The sequence below is a fragment of the Scyliorhinus torazame genome, chromosome 1 (assembly GCF_047496885.1).
Source record: "Scyliorhinus torazame isolate Kashiwa2021f chromosome 1, sScyTor2.1, whole genome shotgun sequence".
In the NCBI taxonomy this organism is placed as follows: domain Eukaryota; kingdom Metazoa; phylum Chordata; class Chondrichthyes; order Carcharhiniformes; family Scyliorhinidae; genus Scyliorhinus; species Scyliorhinus torazame.
Window position 1 is genome coordinate 255,961,873 of NC_092707.1, and position 19,788 is coordinate 255,981,660.

At 44.2% G+C, this 19,788-nt stretch overlaps 1 protein-coding gene across 2 annotated transcripts in view; it reads left to right on the forward strand.

Moving 5' to 3' along the window:
• The first annotated feature begins 310 nt into the window (after positions 1–310).
• sash1a (SAM and SH3 domain containing 1a) overlaps positions 311–19,788 on the forward strand; it is a 233,169-nt gene continuing 213,691 nt past the window's right edge. For both annotated transcript variants that reach the window (XM_072504812.1, XM_072504821.1), the window contains exon 1: positions 311–1,390. In XM_072504812.1, the coding sequence (XP_072360913.1) occupies positions 929–1,390 (462 nt within the window). In that variant the 5' untranslated portion in view covers positions 311–928. The remainder of the gene's footprint in view (positions 1,391–19,788) is intronic.

The following is a 19,788-nucleotide window of genomic DNA, read 5'->3' on the forward strand; positions in this document are numbered from 1 at the left end:
GTGGGTGCTGGGCTGACTGGGTGTGGGTGCTGGGCTGACTGGGTGTGGGTGCTGGGCTGACTGGGTGTGGGTGCTGGGCTGACTGGGTGTGGGTGCTGGGCTGACTGGGTGTGGGTGCTGGGCTGACTGGGTGTGGGTGCTGGGCTGACTGGGTGTGGGTGCTGGGCTGACTGGGTGTGGGTGCTGGGCTGGTCTGGGGCTGGTTGCCGGTTTCAGGCTGATCGCTGGGGGTCGCTGTTCCCTCCCGCTCCACTTGACTGACTCCCAGCTCCCCCTGGCGGCGCTTCCCGGCCGGAGCCGAGAGGCTGGAGACGGTGTAGCGAGCGGGAGGTGCCGGGCTCGCCCTGGACACTGACAGTCCGGGAGCCTGCGGCACCGGAGCCTGGACAAGCGAGCGGGAGAACCGGCGGCACCAGCGCAGGAGATCCGCCTGAAGAGAAAGAATCTGCGGCCGAGGAGCATCAGCGGCAGGAGCCGAGGAGAGGAGCCCGGGGTGGGGGGGCGGTGCAGCCGCTCTGAATCAGACCTGATCCGAGTGAAAGGATTGGACTCGAACTCCAACCCAACCCTCATCATCACCCCAAATTTCACCTTCACAACTTTCATTCCCATTCCAACCCTAATTCTAGTCCCATTCCAGATCCCAGTTTTAATCTTAATCCCAAACCCAATCCTCATCCTAGCTCCAGTTTTAATCTTTATCCCAAGCTCAAACCTATCTCCAAATTTTAATTCCAACCCCAACCTCATCTCTCTTGATCCCAACTCTCATGATAATCCTCAAACAGATACCGACTTTAATCCCAATTCCCAAACCTGCCCCACACCTGGTCCCTGTTCATTTTATCCCAACCTCTAATCCCAATTCCAATCCTGCCTCACTGGGTGGCGACTGTACTTGAATCTCCCTCCCCCCCCCCCCCTCCCCATGGGTACCAACATTGTGCTGGAGTGGCTGAAGAGCCTGAAGCTGCCTCAATACACCGAGTCCTTCATGGACAATGGCTACGACGACCTGGAGGTTTGCAAACAGATTGGAGAGCCAGACCTAGATGCCATTGGGGTGGAGGTTGCCGGGCACCGGAATGTCATCAAAGCGGCCGTGGCGCGGCTCCGCCAGGAAGAGGAAACTGGCACTGTGGTCTACTTCACCTTGGAACCGCGGTCTGCACCTGTTGGTCAGCCTTACAGTTACACCGACCTTAAGGAATACCAACCCAGAATGAGGACTGTGCTGTGGAAGGGAGCGCGAAGAACTAGCAGAGAATTGCAGAATAACTTGACATCCAACAGGCGAGCAAGCCATAAGAAAAGAATTGTCTATTCCAAACTCGTACTGAAGATCAAGAATAAACGACTTTGGAGCAGCAAAGCTCCTTACTCCAATAAGGTGGGTGATAGGTAGTGGGAAAAGGAGTCCTCTCGATCCCAAATGGCTGTTTTGTGAAGATCATGAACAGGTACAGCACAGCAAGTTAAGTCAGTATGATTTACAATGAAAGGTGGGTTGATGAATGGAAGTTTGTATCAGATGTGCTGGAGTTTCATCTTGTAACTCGGACCGTTCATTTGATCTGGGATGAAGAGGTTTCTCATCACCACCACCACCGCAAGGGCAATTTAGGGGGTGGGCAACAAATGCTAGCTTTGTCAATGATGCCCTTTATCCCCCCCCCCCCCCCAAAAAAAAATGTGCAGAGAGTAAAAGGTCATTTAAATGGGTGTGTCATCTTCCTGGACACGTTGCTGGGATGTGCAAAGTATTCACAAATATTGGAATCTGGCAACTTGTTTGATACGAACAGACGGGAGTTTCTGTTCCGTAGGCATTATAGGAATCTGGAGGGAATTTGAGTTCTGTGTGGATGGAAATCTGTTTGTTATGAGTCCTGCACAATAATACAGATATTTATGTGGATGTTTGAGTTTTGTGGGGAATTATAGGAATCTGCCTGATATTTGAACTGTATTGTATTGAATATTTATATATTACAATATTATATTGAATTATTGCAGGAATCTGTAGGTAATTTGAGTTCTGGGCAGAAATATCAAAATCTTCCTGTTATATAGAGTATATATAAAAATTTGGGCACTTGACTTCTGCATTGATGGAAGAGTGTGTCTCAGTTCTGTGGTGATGTTTAATCCGTGACACGCTTGCAAATTATATGGTACTTAGTTGTCAGATATTTGAGAATTATGTGCTTTTTTTGTAATTCATAGATTTTAGGGCGCATTCATTAGAATGAGAAATGATTATTGAGCAGAGACTCAAGATACTGCATCTATTTTTACTGGAGTGATAAAGTTAGGAGGAGACTTAATGGAGTTTTTAAATTATGGAGAGTTTTGGGAGAGTGGCTGGGGAGTCGGTGATGAAATGTCCTAGATTTTAAAAATTGTCACCAAGAATGAATGGAGAGGCGAATTGCTGGAGCATGACATGTTTTGCGGTAGGAAATGGATGCTTCTGTAAAGAAAACATTGGATGAATATGTGAAGCAGATCAAGTGTTGGGGCGAGCACAGGGTAGTGGGATTGATTTGGAGTGATCTAACAAACAATTGATATGGCCACAATGGGTGGCAAACATTTATGACTTTACAGGGATTATATAGTGACTTCAGCCATGTGTCCAGAAGATGTTGAATATTTGAGCCTCACATGGCATACTTATGAGAATGTGTTGGGTATTTGAGATGTATAGGGTTGTCACATTTGGCATATCTATAGAACTAAAGTGACACACCGTTTCCTATATATCTTAGCAATTCAGGTCTGGTGCAAGTATCCCTGATTTTAGTGGTGTTGGCTGTTCCCCAAAGCAATCCCAGCTTTATGCCTGAAGGGGCAGACACGATCGCATCCTCTGTTGACCTGCACTCAATTAAAAGCTGGTCAGTCACCCAAGGGGAATGACATGCACAAGGATCTATGCAAAATCTTGTGTCTGAATGAAGGAGATTTTCAAGATGCTTCAGTTATTTCACCGGGGACAAGAGAACTGAAAATCCACAGTGTTAAATATTTAAAAGGGATTTCTTTTAAAAAATCAGTGAATTAGTTCCAAACTAAATCTAACCTCCAGACAGTTTGTCACAGAAAACCTGAATTATTTCGTTCAGTTTGTTTACAGGGTTGTCAAAGCAAAGAAAATAAAAATCCCCCTCATTTAGATTTGTGTATGAGTATTGATGTGGCTGCCTTCTGATGCGAAGATGTATTCCACTTGTCAGCTTGGTGAAGGTACGGAATGTGGACTTCATTGTACTGAATCGTGTATGAAAGATGGCCGAATGTTACAGTTCCCAGCGATTTAATCGCATTTAAATTGGACAGAAACCCATCTTCCTGACTGGCACGATTTCTCACAATTTGCTGGTCTCCCAAACATGCTCAATATTCCAGAGATCACAATCCTATGTCAATCACGCCAATCGGCAATTTCGTTCAGTTGCCCTGTTGCCTGGGAAACCTTTGCTCGGCAGCAAACGATCTGTGCCTGACAACCAGTTTGACACTGAATTGAGAATTGAAAATGACCCCTCGTTACACCAAGGCTGGGTAATTTGACAGAACACTGAAATAATTGGGATTTTCAGGACCACTGCACATTGTGTCGAAGAAATCTCTTTTAATTATTCCTTTTGATAGTGGGCCAGCAGAATTGTTCCAATACTATTTAAACAAATAGATTAAAAACCACTTGAATAAACATGCCTGGCATTTACAAGGCCCTCACCATTGAAATTCAGGAAGATCCAAAGTTAAAGAGAACTGACCACGTTTCCCCGAACATGTTACAAATTAAATAATGATGAAATGTTATTATCACATAATCTCCTAAAAGAGATTATGTGACAAGACCTTCAGAAGGGGATAATGTAGCATCCCCTTAGAGAGAGAGAGAGAGAGAGACAGCACCTGGAAATATGACCTGTGTAATAATGTGGAAGTGAAAAAATATCTCTGAAGTAATGTGGAAAAATTAGTTTATGCTGAGATAGGTAACACAGAATTGTGAAAGTATTCCTTGAACGAGACAGTGTGGAAATAATGAAGTAGCACCTCAAAAAGAAAATAGAAAATGATACAGTACAAGACAGAAAATGTGGAATTGTTGCAGTATCTTCTCAGAGAATGTGAATTTTTTGCAGGATGTCCTGCGACCAATAAAGTGAAAATGTGAAATCTCTGGAAAAGGTTGTGTGTGTAAATGTGGCAAGGGGGAGGTGGGGTGGGGGGGGGGCAGAGTGGTAATGGTGCAGTCTATCTTGGAATATTAGTGTTCCCTGGGAGTTAATGTGGTAGGGCTCCATTAACTTCAGAGAGAAATTATGTGAAAACGTGCCTGATAGATACTGTATTTCCTGCAAGTTAGATGAGCAAATATTGCAGAACCTCATGAAAAATACTTCTGAAATGTCACTCTATTTCCTGAGGCAGTTCGTGTGGAAATGCTGTAATATATATTAGGAAGGATAATGTGGGAATGTAACAATGTGTATTAGGGATAATGTGGAAATGATCTATCCTCTACGAGAGATAATGTGTAAACGATAGTGTCTCCTGGGGCAGATGATGTGTAAATGTGACAATATCACCTGACAGATGATGTGTGGCAAAATCTCCTGGGCGATTAATGTGGAAATATTTCAGTATCTGACAAGACACATCATGTGGAAATCAATGCAGTATCTCTTGAGAGAGATAATGTGGAATTGTAGCACCTGAGAGCCATGATTTGCAAAGTTTACTGTATCTTGTGGCAGAGATAATGTGGAAATGTGACAGTATCTCCTGAGAGCGATAATGTACAGATGTTAGTATCTCCTAAGGCAAATAACATGGAATTGTTATGGTCTCTCCTCAGGGAGTTAAATGTAGGAATTGTTGCAGAATGTCCTGAGGCCAATACAGTGGCAATATGACATTATCTGCTGTAAAGGTCGGTGTGTAAATATGTCAATACCTCCTGTAAGAAATCAGATACAGCCTTCGTTGAAGTAAAATCAGGAGATGTGGAAGTGCTGGATTGTTTCCTGAGAAATCTTTGTAAAAATCTTTTGAGAGAGAATTTGGACATAATGCAATATTTCATGAGAGAGAATATTAGTGGGGGAGAGGTAATGAGGAATTGATTCAGGAGCTACTGAGGCAGATGTGCAAATTATACGATATCTCCTAACCTAAGAGAGAACATATGGAAATGTGACAATATCTCCACAACAATAATATGGAAATGATAAAATATCTCAGACATTGTGTTGAAATGTGACAATATTTCATAGATTATTTCATAGAATTTACAGTGCAGAAGGAGGCCATTCGGCCCATCGAGTCTGCACCGGCTCTTGGAAAGAGCACCCTACCCAAGGTCCACACCGCCACCCTATCCCCATAACCCAGTAACCCCACCCAACACTAAGGGCAATTTCTTGAGAGATGATATGAATAGTTAGCTTATCTCCTGAGAGCGATGGCAAGGCGGTGCAGTGGTTAGCACTGCTGCCTCACAGCACCCAGAATCCGGGTTCAATCAATTCCCAGGTCACTGTCCATGTGGAGGTTGCATATTCTTCCCGTGTCTGGATGGGTCTCGTCCCCACAACCCAAAGATGTGCAGGTTAGGTCAATCGGGCACGTTAAATTGCCCCTTAATTGGAAAAAAAAAGATTTGGGTACTTTAAATTTTTTTAACAAAGCTTATCTCCTGAGCAAGATAACATGAAATTGTTGGAGTAACATCAGCAAAACAGAAGATGTAAATTGTGACAAATGCAGGAATTTCAGAGCTATTGTATTGTGTATGTGGTATAGTAAGGGTGAAAAACCTGGATTAGTGTATGTATAGAATCATAGAATCCTTACAGCGCAGAAGGAGGCCATTTCGCCCATCAGGTCTGCATTGATCCTCTGAGAGATCACCCTACTTAGGCCCACCTAACCTACACATTCTTGGACACTAAGGGGCAATTTATCATGGCCAATCCACCTAACTTGCTCATCTTTGGACTGTGGGAGGAAACCAGAGCACCTGGAGGGAATCTACACAGCTACAGGGAGAACGTGCAGACTCCGCACAGACAGTCACCCATGGCCGGAATTGAACCTGAGTCCCTGCCGCTGTGAGGCAGCAGTGCTCGCCACTGTTGAGACCCTCAACCTGGGTCGGCTAACTGTATTTAAAAGTGGATTGAGATCTCTGATGATTCTGTTGTTGGAGTCGAAGTAAAGATAGCAGTTAAGAGTTCACTATATTGGTTAGCATTGTTTAGTTTAGTTTTTCCAATTAAGATGCAATTTAGCATGACCAATCCACCTATGCGGCACATCTTTGAGTTGTTGGAGTGAGACTCACACAGACACTAGGAGAATTTTCAAACTCTACACGGACAGTAACCAAGGGCCGGGATCGAACTCGGGTCCACGGTGCCGTAAGGCAACAGTGCTAACCACTGCGCCACCATGCTGCCCTGATTAGCATTGTTTAAGGGGTAATTGTATGCTTTTTTGTGTGATGTTAAAGATATTTTAATACTGTGTTAGTAATAAAGTTTGTTTTAATATACCATAATCCCTATTTTGCCTGAAATCACTCCTGGAACAAGGTATCTTTTCCTCCGTCTTACAAAATTAAAATAAAATATTGGGATTTTTGACCTGTATCTGATCCCCTTTGGGGTTTAGTTTGGGTTCTCAATAAATTGTGACAGTATCTTTTGACAGAGAGATTGTACAATTGTGAGAGAACCTCCTGAGACAGACACTGCAATAATGTTATAATATCTCCTGAGACAGGGAATGAAGAACATGCATACCAAATAATATGGATATAATATGGTATCTCATGAAAGTGAGAACTGAAATATTACATATCTCCTGAGATAATATCTCCAATAAAGATCATGGGCGGGATTCTCCATAATCTGACACCAAGATCGGGCGGACAATCGATTCCGATGCCCCCTCCAAAATGGCCTCATCAACTAGCCCACCCGCGATGCTCCGGCCCCGATGGGCCAAGTTCCCGATTGTGCGGGACACGTGTGGTCACACAAATCGTGAACCCGGCATGACGGCTGCAGACTGTGTCCAGTGCCACCACAGTTGGCCAGGATCCGTGCTGGGGGGCCCTTCTGCGAGGGCTGGGGGTTCTGGTGGGGGGACGCCGGGGGTGGGCTGTGGGATCGGTGATGGCAGGTTGTACGGCGCAACCGTTGCAGGTCGTCAGCTATGCGCATGTGCGGCCCGGGACCCACCGTCCAAAGATGTGTAGGTTAGGTGGATTGGCCATGCTAAATTGCTCTTGGTGTCCAAAAAGTCTGGGTGGGGTTACGGGGTTAAGGTGGAGATGTGGGCCTGGTTAGGGTGGTCTTTCCAAGGGCCGGTGCAGACTCGGTGGGCAAAATGGCATCCTTCTGCACTGTAAATTCTATGATTCTCTGGCTGTTTTCGGCGCTGAGGCGGGGGTTTCAGTCGGCGCTGGTGCTAGCCCCTCACTGGTGCCGGAATCGGTGAGGGGTTCGCAATGTTTTTTTTCATATAAACCTCAATGGATTCTCCGTTCAAGCCAGCACTTAGCCACAGGAACGGAGAATTCCGCCCCATGTATAAATATAACAGTAGATCAGCCATAACCTCGTTGAACTGCAGAGAAGGCAAGAGGCATCGATGGACTACTCTTTTCTACATTCTTACTTCGTATAAGAGGTCAAGTGAAAATGATACAGGCTCTCTTGGAATGTAATCTGGAAATATTTGTCATATGAGAGTACCTTTAAGAAATGGGTGTTTATGAAAGGTACCTTTAAGAAATGGTTAGCTGCTCATGTTACTGCAGTGATGTCAGAGTGTGGGTGGAGCTGAGCTCTGGTCCTGCTTTTTAGGTTCACTTTGAGAAAAGCTTGGGTGTGTCTCTGACTTTTTGGTTTTGTATTTCAGTGTGTTGCAGTTGAAGTCTGTACTGTTGATCTCTCTGACATGAAGGACGATCTCTTGATCATTTGGTGAATTCAGAAATTTAAATGTTTTCAGTATTGAATGTAAACCCTGATGTGCTTCTGTTTAAAGGTTTGTTAAGTCTTTCGGGTGTTAAAAGGACAGCTTAAAGGATTACTTAGTGTTGTATTCTTTGGGGGTTATCTTTGAATTAATGGTTGCGAAGATATTCACTGTTTGCATAATTCCCCGGAAGTTGGATCTGGATTACTTTCACTCTTCAGAGACCTGAGCCCTCCGCTTCTCTGAATGGCAGGAAGTTCCTTTTGTTCGAGTCATAACCAACCATCACTTCAGTCAGTCTAAAGTAATTGTCCAGTTTTAAAATGTTACAAAACTAGCCGTGACAATATATATAGTATGTACATATTTCATAAAGATATTGAGTCAGGTCTTAGTCACCTGACCATTACATTATGCCACGAGAGCGAATATCGGAATGTTACAACATCTTCGGAGAGATAATGTGGAAATGTGACAGTACCTCCTAAAAGTGATCATGCAGAAAAGGTGCAGTGTGGAAATAATACAATGTTTCTTTAGAAGATATGCTGAAAATAATACACTATGTTCCAAGAGAGATAAATGTAGAAATTTGGCAATATCGCCTGAGAGAGATAATGTGGAATTGCTGCAGTAGCACTGACAAACCCAAATGCAAATGTTATACCAACCTACAACAAAGATAGTGTGAAGTCTCCTGAAGGAAATGGTGTGCAAATAGTACAGTATATCTTAAGGCAGATAACATGGAAATATCACTTTAACTCCTCAAAGAGGTAATGTGGACGGGTTGCAAGATGGCATTAGACAGATCAGAAAGGTTAACGTGCAAATATGACAGTACCTCCTGCAATAGATCAAGTGGAAATGATACAAGCTTTCTTGGAATGTAATCTGAAAATATTACAATATATAACCTAGGAGTTAATGTGGAAGTGTGACATTACTTGCTGTGTGAGAGAGAGAGAGAGATAGTAGAGAGAGACAGTTGTTACAATATCTCCTGAAAATGGACAGGCAAATGTGCTGACCGATAATATGGAAAATTATAATATTTCTTGATAATGTGCAAAGTTTACAGTAACTTGTGAGAAATAAGATGGGAATGTAACAAGTATATCCTGAGACTGGTAATGTGGAAATGTGACGTTATCTCCTGAGAGAGATGATGAGGAAATAATGTGATATTGCCTGAGGGAGATGATGTGCATTTGTTGTTCAATGTCCTGAGACAGAAATGATGGAAATGTGACATGGTTTCCTGGTCAAGTTCATGTATAAACATGAGAGTGCCGCCTTCAAGGGAAATGATACAACCGATCTTGGAATTTAATCTGGAAATATTGTCTGGAAACCTGTGGAATTGTGGACGTGTGACATTACAAAGATTGTAATATTTCCTGGGAGTTATTGTCCAAATGTCACAACACTTCATGAAAATTATGTGGAAATGTGTGACAGTATCTCCTGAGACCCAGAAATTTGGGAGCCGTAAATCTCCTGAGAAAGATCTTGTGGAATTGTTCAAGTTACCTCTGAAAAACATAACATGTAAATGTTAACAGCATCTTTGACAGACACTGGGAAGTATGAGAGAACCTCCTGAGACATCAATTGTAAAAACGTTAGTTCTGTCAGGAGGCATGATAATGTTGAATTATTATGGTGGTATTTCATTAAAGAGATAATGGAAATGGTGCAGTATCCCTAGAGGTTATGGAGGGAAAAACTGCAGTATATAGAATATGGAAACAAAAGTATTTCTTCAGAAAAATTTCAAATTATGGGGAGGTGCTGGTGTAGCAGTATTGTCACTGTAGACTAGTAAACCAAAGACCCAGAGCAAGATCCAGGGACCCAGCTTCAAAACTCACCATAGCAGTTGATGAAATTTGAATTCAATAGAAATCTGGAACCGAATGTCTGATAACCTTGAAACCGCTGTTGATTGTCATTGAAAACCCATCTGGTTCACGAGGCATCTGGTCTGGCTGACATGTGACACCTGATCCACAGCAATGTGGTTGACTGCTGAATGCCCTCTGAATTGGAGGGCTGTTAAGCATGGGCAATAATTGTTTTTTAAAAAAAATCTTTTTATTGGCATTTCTCATATTTATGAACAATTGTATATATACATTACATTTTTCTTGCCCGCGCTAACTTACTTTATTGTATTATTGTACAGAGAGGTTTATTTTGTCCTTCATTTAACTGACCCTATGTACATTTTGCTGCCCTCTGGGTCGATCTATATTCCACCCCCCACCCCCCCCCCCCCACCCCCTCCGCCCTTCCTCCTCTCCCCTCGTTTTGTTACCTGTGTGGTAGGTAACATGTGCTACTCAAACCTTGGTTAGTGATGAGGTATTCTGAATCCCGATGAAGAAGATTCGAACTCTTCCGGTAGTAACAAAAGGTTAATTGAGTAACTACAACAATATTTACATGAGTTCTTTACTTTAACTTTGATACTAGTGATAAGGTTAACAAGATCTAACTATGGTAACTATACGTCACTCCCCTGGCCACCTAAACTAGTCTGCTGTTGCTTCGATCACAGTGCACCCAAGACTGAGAGAGAGCCCCAATGTGGCTGCCTTTTATACCCCTGTTAGTCCGGCCCTCTAGTGATCATGTGGTGCTACTGATTACACATTAACCCCTTGTGTATATGTACAAATAGAGATCACCCCCCCCCCCCCCCTTTGGCTTCAGCTGTGTTTTTCTTTTATTTTCCGGGAAAGAGGGGAGGTAGCCTCCCTCCTCTTCCCTTGTGGTTTCCCCACCTTCCTTCCATCTCCCCCCCCCCGCCCCACCCCCCCACCCCCGGGGGTTCCTTTGGTGCCTCACCTATCTTGTTTTCTTATTCTTAGCTTACTTCTCGTTGCTGGCCTCGAACAGGTATTGGAACAGGCCGACAAACAGCCCCAAAATATCCAGGAAGCCTTCCTCCGACCCTTGGATGGCGTACTTAATATTCTCCAGGTGAAGAAATTCTGAGAGGTCAGCGAGCCAGTCTGCAGCTTTGGGTGGTGCTGCCAATCGCCAGCCGAGCAGGATTTTCCGGTTTGCGATTAGGGAAGCGAAAGCAAGGGCGTTGGCCCCCTTCCCCATGTGTAACTCTGGCTGCTCGGATACTCCGAAGATTGCCACTATCGGGCCCCACTGGCACCGCTCACATTTGTTCTCCACTCTGGGAAGAACCTGCTCATTCGGTTTCTGGTCAGGTGTGCTCTGTGCACAACTTTGAGCTGCATTAGGCTTAGCCTTGTGCAGGAAGAGTTGGAGTTAGCTCTGCTCAGTGCTTCACACCAGACTCCCCACCCTACCTCTGTCCACAGTTTGTCCTCCCATTTTTGTCTGGTCTCGTCCAGTGGTGTTCAAGCTCTGTACAGTAGCTGTCCGTATGTTTTCCCACATAGCCCCCCCACGCTTCTCACTGCTTGTGCCTATCAGGTCCTCTAGTAGTGTGGTTTCTGGGGTCCCGGGGTACCCGACTGTCTCTTTGTGGAGGAAGTGTTTTATTTGGAGGTGTCTCATTTCCTGCTCTTTTGCTAGTTTCCACTTCCTCGTCAGTTTGTCCAGTGTTGCCAGTCTGCGCCCTACGTAGAAGTCCCCGACCGTCAGTGTGCCCCCGTCCCGCCTCCATCTTTTGAAGGTGGTATCTAGCATGGCTGGGAGTAATCTGTGATTGCCGCAGATGGGGGCCATGGGGGCCATTTTAGTTATCACGAAGTGTTCTCTCCGCTGGGTCCACGTTCTCAGCGTGGCCGCTACCACTGGGCTTGTTGTGTATTTGTTGAGGAGGATGGGAGTGCTGCTGTGGCCAGGGCCCGGAGGGTCGTCCCTTTACAGGATGCCTCCTCCATTTGTACCCAATCTGTGTCAGGTTCTTGTACCCATCCCCTCACTCTTTCTGCCGTTGCTGCCCAGTGGTAGTATTGTAGGCTTGGTAAGGCCAAGCCCCCTTTGACTTTTCCTCTTTGCAGTGTCGGTTTGGGAATTCTCAGGTTCCTCCCCCCCCCCCCCCCCCCCCGAACACACACACACACACACACACACACAGACACAGACACAAACACCATGATTAGACTGTCCACATTTTGGAAAAAGGCCTTGGGGATGAAGATCGGTATGGATCTAAACAGGAAGAGGAACCTTGGCAGTACGTTCATCTTGATCGTCTGCACTCTCCCCACCTTTGACGGTCTTTTCTTACTTCCTCCACCAGGCTGGTCAGGTTCCACTTGTGGATCTGTGATGGGCAGTAGTTGTTGAGTCAGCATCTCGTGAATTGGATAATTTAAAAAAATTAATTTAGAGTGCCCAATTACTTTTTTTCCGATTAAGGGGAAATTTTGCATGACCAATCCACCTAACCAGCACATCTTTGGGTTGTGGAGGTGAAACCCACGCAGAAAATGTGCAAACTCCACACAGACAGTGACCCGGGGCCGGGATCGAATCCGGGTCCTCAGCACCAATGAATCAGATAATATAACCATGTTACATTATCACCTGACACAGATAATGTGGACATGTTACAGTTTCTCCCAAGGGATCATTGGACACATTACAGTATCCCCTGAATTAGCAATTGTGGATATGTTACTGTATTTCCTGACACAGATAATGTGAACATGTTACAGTATCTGCTGAGTCAGATAATGTGAACATGTATTGCAATCCCAGACCAGACCCCAACAGCGGCTAGGATACTGGACTCCAATATTTAATTTTACTTTGTAAAGCTGTGCGCAAAGAATATTTCACTCCAGGAGTGATTTCAGGAAGAAATGGGGATTTGGTATTTTTAAAACAAAACTTTATTATTAACACAGTATTAAACTCTTTAATATCACACCTGAAAATAGCTTATAATTACACCTTAAACAATACTATTCAACACAGTAAATATGATACCCTTAATTGCTAACTCTATTCCCAATTAAGCAATAAGAAGAAAAAAAAACATACAACTCACAACCCATCCTACATCCCAATGGCACAGAGTAATACTTGCTTTCCAGAAGAGATTTCGCTCCTGTTAGAAGCCATGGAGACTCTGGCTGGATATCTTCAAAAAGCTGTTTCAACTGGTTTGTTTGGGCTTCTTCCTTGTCCTGCGACAAGTCTGCACAGCTTTATATGCTATCAATCTTGTTTATTATCTCACGGCGAGAGCAAAATACTTTACTTGTGGTCTAAACGGTTGTCAGATCCATACTCCACTGAAAAATATTTCTTACAATGCGTGAATACTTTAGCTCCACAAAAAGGAAGGATGGTAGAAAGAGGGAAAATCGACCGTGGATATCTAAGGAAATAAGGGAGAGTATTAAATTGAAGGAAAAAGCATACAAAGTAGCAAAGATTAGTGGGAGACTAGAGGACTGGGAAATCTTTAGGGGGCAACAGAAAGCTACTAAAATAGCTAGAAAGAAGAGTAAGATAGATTATGAGAGTAAACTTGCTCAGAATATAAAAACAGATAGTAAAAGTTTCTACAAATACATAAAACAAAAAAGAGTTGCTAAGGTAAATATTGGTCCTTTAGAGGATGAGAAGGGAGATTTAATAATGGGAGATGAGGAAATGGCTGAGGAACTGAACAGGTTTTTTGGGTCGGTCTTCACAGTGGAAAACACAAATAACATGCCAGTGACTGATGGAAATGAGGCTATGACAGGTGAGGACCTTGAGAGGATTGTTATCACTAAGGAGGTAGTGATGGGCAAGCTAATGGGGCTAAAGGTAGACAAGTCTCCTGGCCCTGATGGAATGCATTCCAGAGTGCTAAAAGAGATGGCTAGGGAAATTGCAAATGCACTAGTGATAATTTACCAAAATTCACTAGACTCTGGGGTGGTCCAGGCAGATTGGAAATTAGCAAACGTGACACCACTGTTTAAAAAAGGAGGTAGGCAGAAAGCGGGTAATTATAGGCCCGTTAGCTTAACTTCGGTAGTAGGGAAGATGCTGGAATCTATCATCAAGGAAGAAATAGCGAGGCATCTGGATGGAAATTGTCCCATTGGGCAGATGCAGCATTAGTTCATAAAGGGCAGGTCGTGCCTAACTAATTTGGTGGAATTGTTTGAGGACATTACCAGTGCGGTAGATAACGGGGAGCCAATGGATGTGGTATATCTGGATTTCCAGAAAGCCTTTGACAAGGTGCCACACAAAAGGTTGCTGCATAAGATAAAGATGCATGGCATTAAGGAGAAAGTAGTAGCATGGATAGAGGATTGGTTAATTAATAGAAAGCAAAGAGTGGGGTTTAATGGGTGTTTCTCTGGTTGGCAATCTGTAGCTAGCGGTGTCCCTCAGGGATCAGTGTTGGGCCCACAATTGTTCACAATTTACATAGATGATTTGGAGTTGGGGACCAAGGGCAATGTGTCCAAGTTTGCTGACGACACTAAGATGAGTGGTAAAGCAAAAAGTGCAGAGGATACTGGAAGTCTGCAGAGGGATTTGGATAGGCTAAGTGAATGGACTAGGGTCTGGCAGATGGAATACAATGTTGCCAAATGTGAGGTTATCCATTTTGGTAGGAATAGCAGCAAAAGGGATTATTATTTAAATGATAAAATATTAAAACATGCTGCTGTGCAGAGAGACCTGGGTGTGCTAGTGCATGAGTCGCAAAAAGTTGGTTTACAGGTACAACAGGTGATTAAGAAGGCAAATGGAAATTTGTCCTTCATTGCTAGAGGGATGGAGTTTAAGACTAGGGAGGTTATACTGCAATTGTATAAGGTGTTAGTGAGGCCACACCTGGAGTATTGTGTTCAGTTTTGGTCTCCTTACTTGAGAAAGGACGTACTGGCACTGGAGGGTGTGCAGAGGAGATTCACTAGGTTAATCCCAGAGCTGAAGGGGTTGGATTACGAGGAGAGGTTGAGTAGACTGGGACTGTACTCATTGGAATTTAGAAGGATGAGGGGGGATCTTGTAGAAACACATAAAATTATGAAGGGAATAGATAGGATAGATGCGGGCAGGTTGTTTCCACTGGTGGGTGAAAGCAGAACAAGCGGGCATAGCCTCAAAATAAGGGGAAGTAGATTTAGGACTGAGCTTAGGAGGAACTTCTTCACCCAAAGGGTTGTGAATCTATGGAATTCCTTGCCCAGTGAAGCAGTAGAGGCTCCTTCATTAAATGTTTTTAAGATAAAGATAGATAGTTTTATGAAGAATAAAGGGATTAAGGGTTATGGTGTTCGGGCCGGAAAGTGGAGCTGAGTCCACAAAAGATCAGCCATGATCTCATTGAATGGCGGAGCAGGCTCGAGGGGCCAGATGGCCTACTCCTGCTCCTAGTTCTTACGTTAACACTGCAATGAAGTTACTGTGAAAAGCCCCTTGTCGCCACATTCCGGCGCCTGTTTGTGTACACGGGATAATTCAGAATGCCCAATTCACCTAACAAGCACGTACAGCATCTCCTGGGACAGATAATATGAACATGTTTCTGTACCTCATGGGACAGATAATATGAACATGTTATTGTATCTCCTGGGACAGATAATATGAACACGTTATCACGGTAGCATTGTGGATAGCACAATTGCTTCACAGCTCCAGGGTCCCAGGTTCGATTCCGGCTTGGGTCACTGTCTGTGCGGAGTCTGCACATCCTCCCCGTGTGTGCGTGGGTTTCCTCCGGGTGCTCCGGTTTCCTCCCACAGTCCAAAGAAGTGCAGGTTAGGTGGATTGGCCATGATAAATTGCCCTCAGTGTCCAAAATTGCCCTTAGTGTCCAAAATTGTCCTTGGTGTTGGGTGGGGTTACTGGGTTATGGGGATAGGGTGGAGGTGTTGACCTTGGGTGGGGTGCTCTTTCCAAGAGCCGGTGCAGACTCGATGGGCCAAATGGCCTCCTTCTGCACTGTAAATTCTATGATCTATCTATGTTACAGTATCTCCTGGGACAGAACATATTACAGTATCTCCTGACACAGATAACGTGAACGTGTTGCAGTATCTCCTGGACAGATAACGTGGACATGTTGCAGTATCTCCTGGGACAGATAACGTGGACATGTTGCAGTATCTCCTGGGACAGATAACGTGGACATGTTGCAGTATCTCCTGGGGCAGATAATGTGAACATATTAATATTCTTTAATAGTAATCTTTATTAGCGTCACAAGCAGGCATACATTAACACTGCAATGAAGTTACTGTGAAAAGCCCCTTGTCGCCACATTCCGACGCCTGTTCGGGTACACAGAGGGAGAATTCAGAATGCCCAATTCACCTAACAAGCACGTACAGCATCTCCTGGGACAGATAATATTGTCATGTTTCTGTATCTCCTGGGACAGATAGTGCGCACATATTACAGTATCTCCTGGGACAGATAATGTGCACATATTTCAGTATCTCCTGGGACAGATAATGTGCACATATTACAGTATCTCCTGGGACAGATTATGTGCACATATTACAGTATCTCCTGGGGCAGATTATGTGCATATATTACAGTATCTCCTGGGACAGATAATGTGCACATATTACAGTATCTCCTGGAACAGATTATGTGCACATATTACAGTATCTCCTGGGACAGATTATGTGCACATATTACAGTATCTCCTGGGACAGATAATGTGCACATATTACAGTATCTCCTGGGACAGATTATGTGCACATATTACAGTATCTCCTGGGACAGATTATGTGCACATATTACAGTATCTCCTGGGACAGCTAATGTGCATGTATTACAGTATCTCCTGGGACAGATTATGTGCACATATTACAGTATCTCCTGGCACAGATTATGTGCACATATTACAGTATCTCCTGACATCGATAACGTGAACATGTTGCAGTATCCCCTTGCACAGGTAATGTCGACATGTTGTTGTATCCGCTGAGTTGAGAGTAATGAGAATGATCAGGAAATCCTGAATCTCCTTGACTGCAAGCGCAGGGCATTCCTGAACTGGCAGCTCCAAAACATGAGTGAGAAGAATCAAGCTTACAGGCAACTGAAAGCTGAGGTGCAACAAAGAACCAGTGACATTAAGAACGGATGGTGGGTGGAAAGAGCGCAGGAGACTCAGCAACCCGCCAACATCCACGATGTGCTTGGATTCTTCACAATCAAAACCACCTATGGTCCGAGTCACCCCACTGAGAGCCAAAAAGTGCAAGGCCCTCATCAAAAACAGAGAGGCAGTCAACGCCTGCTGGAGAGAGCACTTCGAGGGCCTCCTCAAGCAAGACACAGCCTTGGATACAAGCATCCCCGACACCATCCCGCAGCAGGGTATCCTCAACCATCTCAGCCCAACCCCAGCTCGCTGTGAGGTCGAAAAGCCCAGCCGACAGCTGAAGAACAGCAAGGCCTCTGGCGCAGAAGGAAGAGAGCATACCGGATGATCTCAAAGATGCTTTAATTGTGGACTGACTGTGAAAATTACAGAGGGATTATCCTACTCTCCGCCATGGGAAAGGTCATCACGAGAATACTCCTCAACCGCCTCATCCCAGTGGCTGAAGAGCTCCTCCCTGAGTGTCAGTGCGGCTTCCACCCATCAAGATGCTCAATGGACATGATCTTCAGCATAGATGTTTAGATGTTTACAGCATGGAAACAGGTCCTTTGGCCCAGCTTGCCAATGCCGCCAGTTTCTATCACTAGGCTAGTCCCACTTGCCCGCATTTGGCCCATATCCCTCTATACCCACCCTGCCCATGTAACTGTCTAACTGTTTTTTAAAGGAAACAATTGTACCCGCCTCTCCCACTGCCTTTGGCAGCTCGTTCCAGATGCTCACCACCCTCTGTGTGCAGAAATTCCCCCTCTGGTCTCTTTTGTATCTCTCACCTTAAACCTATACCCTCTAGTTCTAGACTCCTCTACCTTTGTGAAAAGATGTTGACTATCTACGCCCTTCATTATTTTATAGACCTCTACAAGATCACCCCTAAGCCTTCTACACTCCAGGGAAAAAAGTCCCAGCCTCTCCAGCCTCTCCTTGTAACTCAGACCATCAAGTCCTTGTAGCATCCCCGTAAATCTCTTCTGCACGCTTTCTAGTTTAACAATATCCCTGCTATAATAGGGTGACCAGAACTGAACACATTATTCCATGTGTGGTCTTACCAATGTGTTGTACAACTTCAGCAAGACGTCCCAACTCCTGTATTCAGTATTCTGACCAATAAAACCTCGCTTGCTGAATGCCTTCTTCACCACCCTGTCCACCTGCGCCTCCACCTTCAAGGAGCTATGAACCTGTACCCCCTAAATCTCTTTATTCTGTAACTCTCCCCAACTCCCTACCATTAACTGAGTAGGTCCTGCCAAAATGCATCACCTCACATTTATCCAAATTAAACTCCATTTATCGGCCTACTGGCCCAATTGGTCAAGTTCCTGTTGCAATCTTATATAACCTTCTTCACTATCCACTATGCCACCAATCTTGATGTCATCTGCAAACATACTAACCATGTCTCCTACATTCTCATCAAAATCATTAATATACATATAACAAAAAACAGTGGACCCAGCGCCGATCCCTGAGGCACACTGCTGGTCACAGGCGTCCAGTTTTAAAAACAACCCTCCACAACCACCTTGGCTTCGGTCGCCAAGCCAATTTTGTATCCAATTGATAATACAATAATAACCTTTTATTGTCACAAGTATGAAGTTACTGTGAAAAGCCCCTCATCACCACATTCCGGCGCCTGTTCAGGTAAGCTGGTATGGGAATTGAACCCGCCTGCTGGCCTTGTTCTGCATCACAAACCAGCTGTCTAGCCCACTGAGCTAAACCGCCCCTCTACCTCATTGGCTACCTCACCCTGGATTCCGTGAGATTTAACCTTTTGTAACAACCTACCATGTGGTACCTTGTCAAAGGCCTTGCTAAAGGCCATGTAGACAACGTTGACTGCACTGCCCTCATCTACCTTCTTGGTTACCCCTTCAAAAAACTCAATCAAATTTGTGAGACATGACTTTCTCCTTACAAAGCATGTGACAAATCTAGGAAAAGTGCAGGGCGCAGCATCAACATCTGTATATGGCCTTCTTCAATCTCACAAAGGCCTTCGGCTCTGACAACTTTGAGGGATTGTGGAGCTTCCTCCTCAAATTCGGCTGCCCACAGTTCACCAAGTTTTGACTGAAGATTCACCTTTGCCTTTTCAAGTTTGTTTTTGACAGTTCAAATCCTCAGTCAAATTTTCCACTTTCCCAGACTGATTCTCAATTGATCTCATCAGTTCTCTTTTTTTCACTCACAAACTCTCTTTCATGTATGAAAGTTGATTTTCTGAGTTAATCAGGTTTCCTGACCATTCTCAGCTGTTCTTTCTCTTTCTTGACTATTTGTTTTATTTTCTCCTTCCCATTTTCTATCCTTTTTATGTTTAAAAGGATGGCGGAAAAAGATTTGGTTCTATGGGCCAGTTCATAATCATCAGCTAGCGCTGCTGTCTGTCTGGAATCTTTAACTTGTTGCTCAACATGTGTCCTAATAACCAAAGGAAATGAATCTTTAAATTCTTCTCAACGAATCACTCCTCTAAGGGTTTCATATGTTTTCTCTATCTTTAAAGCCTGTATCCACGCTTCACGCTCTCAAATTCAATATGAATTTGTCTAGGCTGTTTTCTTGTGTTTCAAAATTCTGCCTGTATGCCTCACGAACCAACTCATAAGCACGAAGGTTAGCTTTCTTTACTACTTCTTAATCTACAGATACCTCTTCCGACAATGATGCCTTACTAGCTCTACCCACCAGTC